General features: G+C 37.1%; 1 protein-coding gene across 1 annotated transcript; it reads right to left on the bottom strand.

Annotated features, from left to right (window-relative positions):
* Window positions 1-829: 829 nt before the first annotated feature.
* Window positions 830-4,387, bottom strand: fxyd6 (FXYD domain containing ion transport regulator 6). The gene is made up of 7 exons (XM_056442118.1): window positions 4,339-4,387; window positions 3,894-3,917; window positions 3,362-3,400; window positions 3,176-3,250; window positions 2,859-2,895; window positions 2,718-2,767; window positions 830-867 (listed from the first exon to the last, which is right to left on the bottom strand). The coding sequence occupies exons 1-7, from the start codon at window positions 4,385-4,387 to the stop codon at window positions 830-832; spliced, it is 312 nt and encodes a 103-aa protein (XP_056298093.1).
* Window positions 4,388-7,420: the final 3,033 nt, after the last annotated feature.

A 7,420-nucleotide genomic window follows, 5' to 3' on the forward strand; every position in this document is an offset into this window, starting at 1 on the left:
ACTTTAAACGGTGAATTTAATTTATTTTGTAAAATGTATAAAATGCCCCCAGCCTCCAGAGGGTTAACGTGACATATTTGAATGTCAGTCAGTTACCAAGGCCACTGGTTCTGCTGCTGTTCAATGTTAAAGATGACAGGACCAATGGGGTCTCAATATACTTTTTTTTAAATTACTAATCTGATGTTTCACTGAAGAAACAATTTATCATCCACGATATTAAATACCTCGCTGGCACTGTATATGTAGGAGCCTCTTTGAAAACACAGCTCTGTGTGAAGTTTTGTCTTTAAAAAGAAGGAAAACACTTTTAAACGCGATTAATCGCGATTAATTAATCGCAATTTCAAAATGTGCGATTAATTAGTTAATTTTTTTAAATCGATTGATAGCCCTAATATATATATATATTTATAGATGTATACGGTATTTATGCATATATGTTATAATCCAAAAATGACAAACGTTACGATTGACAAAATAAACAACACACGGACGTACAGTATTCTTAAAACCTTGAAATACAAAACATAGAACATTAACATTAACACTTGTTATCAGGCCTCGAAGACAATCGGGTGTCGAAAGTGTTACTGGTCAGGACGAAGCACCGGAGTGGGAGTCACAGAAAAGGCACCGGTAACGGACAAGAGAGCACTGAGAGGACTGGCACGGTCACAACGGAGCACGACAGGCTAAAGGTTCGGCTCGACCTTTTATACACAGTACATATTACACCTCTAAACACATAACTCCCCTCTTCACACTTCCACGTAACCAACTTCTAATGGTCGTTTCGGGAGGCGGCTCAGTCCGGTGGAGGCGCCTCTCAGTTCTCGGCCGGAGTCTCTGTGGCAGCAACTGCAGCTGAAAAGTTCAAGGATGAGCAATTAAGTTGAAAACTCAAAGTTTGTGACATACAGTATCTTTGTTTTCTAGGATCTTCACCTTTGAAAAAAGTTGAGTTCAACTCCCTCTTTTATATTTTACTATTCTATTGGGTCTCTAAACCAATGGGCTTCATGTTTCAACCACGTTGATGTCGCATTTGAAAGTTTCTTTCATTTGCATTACATTTAGATGACACTTTTATCATCGTCGACACAGCTACTGGGAGCAATTCAGGGTTAAATGTCTTGCTCAAGGACACATCGACTAGGGCGGGGATTGAACCACCAACCCTCTGATTGAACGACGGACCACTCACCCACAGTCGCCCGTATAAATTGCATATTTACTGTAAAAGGATTTAGCAACTGGGAAACTTTGGAGCATATAAAAATGGGAAAGCTAACCCCAACATTGGAAAATAAATATGTTTTTCTTAGGTGTATTTATCTCGATTGTTTGGGTTTAAGATGCCTAGTTTTGGAGAAGTCAGCTTTCTTTTGAATTTACATCTTGACCCATTTAATATAACATATATGTTATTGTAAACAGTTTAAGAAAATAGTTCTTCCGTGAAACATCAGCTTTGAGCGCCATGTGAGCCGAGGGCCGTATGGCCTGACTGTCCTCCAGAGACAGGAGACGTCTCTCCAGCCCATATCTCCGACAGCGGGAAAGTCACAGCAACGAGATCTAGGTTGAGCAATAGCACGACAGGTAGGAGGTGAGAAAAATAACTATTTTTATTTTGGGGTGAAATGTCAATTAAATGTTACTTTGATAGAACATTTAAAGGTGACAACTGTCGGCTGGTTGATTGTTGTCCTTTATTCAAGTGAATTTAAACCTCGGGAAGTCAAACGTGTGCTATGCCTCGGAGGAAAGGTCAGCAGTTACTGACAGTTGATGCATAACTTGTATGTTCTTTCACCCTGACAAATGGCCGCCCTGCTCCCCTCTGCAGGCACTCCGAAACTCAATGATGTGTGTGTGTGTGTGTGTGTGTGTGTGTGTGTGTGTGTTAAACATTTACTTTATATTTAATTGTTTTCTATACTTAAAAGGAAGTGCGGCTATAGTTTTACATACTGTGTGTGTGTTTGTGTGTGTGTGTCTGTGTGTGTATGTATGTGTGTGTGTCTGTGTCTGTGAGTGTATGTATGTGTGTATGTATGTGTGTGTGTCTGTGTGTGTGTGTGTCTGTGTCTGTGTGTGTGTGTATGTATGTGTGTGTGTCTGTGTGTATGTATGTGTGTGTCTGTGTGTCTGTGTCTGTGTGTGTATGAATGTGTGTATGTATGTGTGTGTGTCTGTGTGTGTGTATGTCTGTGTCTGTGTGTGTATGTATGTGTGTATGTATGTGTGTGTGTCTGTGTGTGTGTGTGTCTGTGTGTGTGTCTGTATGTGCGTGTGTGTGTGTGTGCGTGTGTGTGTGTCTGTGTGTATGTATGTGTCTGTGTGTATGTATGTGTGTGTGTCTGTGTCTGTGTGTGTGTGTCCGTGTGTCTGTGTCTGTGTGTGTGTATGTGCGTGTGTGTGTGTGTGTGTCTGTGTGTATGTATGTGTGTGTGTCTGTATGTGCGTGTGTGTGCGCGTGTGTGTGCGTGTGTGTGTCTGTGTGTATGTATGTGTGTGTCTGTATGTGCGTGTGTGTGTGCGTGTGTGTGTCTGTGTGTATGTATGTGTGTGTATGTATGTGTGTGTGTGTGTGTGTGTGTGTGTGTGTGTGTGTGTGTGTGTGTGTGTGTGTGTGTGTGTGTGTGTGTGTGTGTGTGTGTGTGTGTGTGTGTGTAAGCGTGCCGGAGCAGTTTCAAATGTGTATCTCTTACCCTTGGAGACGATCAGGTTCTCCTCCTGTGTCTCCTCATCTCGGGGCGCCCTGAAGAGAGGAGCCGCAGGTTGTCATAGCAACCACATCATGTTGAGTAAAAAAAAAGAGAAGACGTTGCGAAACCAAGCAACCGACATACCTGGGCTTCTGGTTGATGCTGCAGCGACATCGCCGACCTAAACGTTTGAGAAATCACGAGCTGAGCTGACCACTTTTTTTTTAAATGCATTGCATATTTGCATAATGTATTACGTTATAACCCTCATATTAAAACATACAAAATATGCATATGAAAGACATCCGGCAGTGGCTCTCAGTTAAATAATATAAAAGCTTCTATTGGGCGGCTCAATATTGTACACATTTTACAAGTACATCCTTGTATTATATAATATATTTTTTATTTCGTTGTCAAATACACAGAGTGCACGAACACAAAATGAGAAGTTGACTTACTGAGGATGAGGAGGATGCCCAGAGCGAACAACACCACGGCGAAGGCCAAGCCCCCGATCCTCAGGGTCTCGTAGTCTACAGAATGAGAAGGAAAACAAATTCATCAATGTACCACTGATGGGAAAGCGTATATATTAATGTGTATTATTCATTGGTCAGTGCTTATGGAAAACACATCAAACTTACCATAAATAAACGGGTTTTCAACTGTCTTCTTCTCCTCAACTGTAAAGATGTAATAGAAGACACACATTTAGGACTAGTGTGCAGATTGTTAAAAAAAAATAAAAAAATTATAATCCTGATTTTGTTACTTATTTCATTTTCCATACAGAATGTGTATTTTTTGTATTCATTTTTTTTTAGAACATAAGAACACCTCTCTTTCTTCCTGCTGTAAAAATGTAAAAAATGTTTTTTTAAGACAATTACACAAATGATCACATGGCAATGGTCACATGACATCTATTGTTCTGTCCATCCTGGAGAGGGATCCTCCTCTGTTGCTCTCCTGAAGAGTTCTTCCCTTTTTTCCCCGTGAAAGTTTTTTTCTTCTATTTTTTGTGAAGTTTTCCTGATCCGATGTGAGTTCAAAGGTCAGGGATGTCGTGTGTGTACCGATTGTAACATCCTCTGATGCACATTGGTAATTTGTGATATTGGACTGTACAAAATAAACTGGATTGAATGGAATAGAGACGACATTGAGCATCCTCACCTTGCCCACTGTCCTCTGATACAGCTGAGAGGCAGCGAGGGAAAGGAAGTGGTTCGAGTCGAGAGGGTGGAAGAAGAAGAAAAAGGAGAGAAAGAAGAAATACAGGAAATGAGGCAGAGTGGGAGACTGTGAGTGAGAAATACATCAACACGATTACACTATCATTGCACTGCGCATCATCACCTACGTGTAGTGTGCGACTGTGTGAGTGTGTGTGTGTGTTTTACATTTGATCATACACTGAAAGCAGACCACACACACACACAGTCAGTGACACAGCACACACACACACACACACACACACACACACACACACACACACACACACAGAGAGAAGCCCCGAAGCAGTAATTGATGTTTTGCGGTACGGCCCACACCCTAGAGACTGACTTCCCGCCCCGACAGCGCCTCCCTCTGGACAATTACGGGCAATTCAACGACTTACCAGCCACACACACCAGGAGCGAAGAGAAGAAGAGCAAAATAGTTTCCATGGCAACTGTTGACATGGAGTAAGAAAAGAGGGAGAAGGAATGAAAGAAGGATACACAACACGTATACACAAAACAGTGTATAGACGCACAACAATAGCACACGTTCACGTATATCTGACTTATCTGTTCACGGTCAACACAAACCGCTCTACCCCCCCTCCTCCTCCTCTTCCTCTTCCTATACTCCCCCCAGATATATTTAGAATGTGATTATATTAATATTGTGATGAAGTATACCAAAAGTATACTTTTGATATGCTATAATCACAATATTAATAGTTTTAGAATGTGATTATAGTATACCGGTATCCAATTAATATATACAAATAATAGCATGAATAGGTTTACTTACTAATTACAAGAAATGTGCTATATTTAAACTCTGTATTTATCAAATGTGATTTAAATACATTGTTTCAATGCTAATTTAGAGCATACATTTTGAAATATACAAAAAATGTGTTTGAAAACAAAGTACATTTAAGTAATTGCAAAGAACTTAGTAAGTATATTTTCCTTATATTATATTTCTTGAAAGTATACAACAGTACAATTTTTTTAAAGTGTTAAAAGTTTAATTTTAAAAACAGGTGAAAGCCTGACATTAGTATATTTGTTATATATTTGCAGAAAGTACATTTATTTGATAGTATATTTTAAATGTACTATTGCCATTTTAAGTATATTTTGAATACATCCAAGTATATATCTTTTTAGCCAGGGTGGGAACTAAACTGTGATAAAAGTGTCAAAGCACGACTTCTAAACAGAAGAAACATAGTGTAGAATAAGTAAATATGTATTCAACTTTTATGAAACTTTCTAAAAGACAGGTTTTTAAAAGTCAGGGACTGCAACAATTGTACAAATGCAGATTTGTAGTCATGAATCAACATCTATGCAGAGCAAACTAAGTATTTGGTGATGTAGTTATCATTAATCCACCTGTATGTCTCCATCCTGTCTTTTCTTAATGCATCTATGACACAGTGGTTATATATTATAAGATTTACAAAGGTAACATTTACTGCTGGGCTATCACATTGGATTTCATTATTATTATTATTATTATTATTAATAATAATATTATTTATAATATTATATATTATTATATTGTGTTAGATGTCCATATTATTGTCTCCACCTCCTGTTTAGGTTGTGGTATTTTTAAAATACACAATCATATGGACATCTAACACAATATAATAATATATATATATATATAATAATAATAATTTTTCTTTTTTATTATTATTATTATTATGTAATGTAAAAAATCCAACAAAAAGGTAAATGTTTTCTTTTTCTTTTTCCCCATGAGAGCCAGAAAGAAAATAGTGTGTTATTTAAAAAAAAAAGAGAGTGATGGTTCAATAAAGACAAATATACATGGGTTAAAAGATTTGACGGCGATATATCAGAAAGACACGCCTTCCTTAACTCAACTCAAAAGTCTTGTTCGACATCGCCATGGCATACCTGCCCATCTCTGTGATTATCAGTTAAGACATATAGCTGAATTAAATGAACAATATAGTCAATAGCGGAGCTAATGCTACCTGCCACAACAGGGCAGGTAGCATTCCTGCCCTGTTGTGGTTTTGTATGTCGTCACTTTGTATATTTGATTTGTTAGTCATCGAGCAACAGACATTTTGAAATAATGTGACACAAGATGTCACCCGAGGAACCTATAAGGCCTCCATTAGACCAGAGGCTCTCAACCTTTACTCAGCTATGTACCCTCTGTGGAAAAAAATATGTCAGCCAAGTAAACCCTAAGCAGCACGAAGCATTTTTGGTAGAACAAAAATATGTAATAGTTTCTCTATTTTATTTCATATTTGTGAAAAAACATACATTTCTATGGAAGCCCATTTCCGCCACTGTGAGAAAACAATTAGGATCCTGTAAGTCATAATTGTGACTCACTATCTCATAATAATGAGTTACTATCTCATTATAATGAGTTACTATCTCATAATAATGAGATATTATAACATAATAATGAGTTACTATCTCAATATAATGAGTTACTATCTCATAATAATGAGTTACTATCTCATAATAATGAGATATTATCACATAATAATGAGTTACTATCTCATAATAATAACATACTATCTCATAATAATGACTTACTATCCCATAATAATGACTCACTATCTCATAATAATGACTTACTATCTCATAATAATGACTTACTATCTCATTATAATGAGTTACTATCTAATTATAATGAGTTACTATCTCATAATAATTACATACTATCTCATAATAATGATATATCATAATATCATATATTCTCATTATTATGAGATAGTAAGTGATAATTATGAGATAGTGAGTCATTAATATGAGATAGAAAGTCATAATTATGAGATAGTATCACATAATAATGAGTTACTATCTCATAATAATTACTTTCTATCTCATAATAATTATGTATCATAATATCATAGTATCTCATTATTGTGAGATAGTAAGTGATAATTATGAGATAGTGAGTCATTATTATGAGATAGTGAGTCATTATTATGGGTTAGTAAGTCATAATTATGACTCTTATGATCCTGATTTGTGGCACAAACGGGCTTCTGTACATTTCTGACCCTCAAATAAGAAAAATAAGTGTGTGTGTGTCTTAAAATGCAAGCTCTTAAATGGCCCCATTGCACTATGTGTGTGTGTGCAATACATCTGAGGCTTCCATCGTGTTAACACTAATTAAATGCACACAAAAAAATCCCACTTTTAATTCAAAATAATGTATTTATTCAACATGAATATATAATGTATAGGGCACATATAGGGTCTCTATAACATGGGTGTGAAAACAACAATTTGGCCCCCTATATATCTGTCAACATAATGATGTTACCGTCACCATGACAACGACGTGCGTAGTGTCCAGATATCTCCATGGTAACAGTCTGCATCTGAGCCATATTCTGGCGCCCAATGAGAAAAAACGGAGAGTGACTGGAGTTTGCACCTAAACGGGAGGGAGGGGCGTGGCACGCGCGTAATAAG

The sequence above is a fragment of the Pseudoliparis swirei genome, chromosome 20 (assembly GCF_029220125.1).
Source record: "Pseudoliparis swirei isolate HS2019 ecotype Mariana Trench chromosome 20, NWPU_hadal_v1, whole genome shotgun sequence".
Classification (NCBI taxonomy): domain Eukaryota; kingdom Metazoa; phylum Chordata; class Actinopteri; order Perciformes; family Liparidae; genus Pseudoliparis; species Pseudoliparis swirei.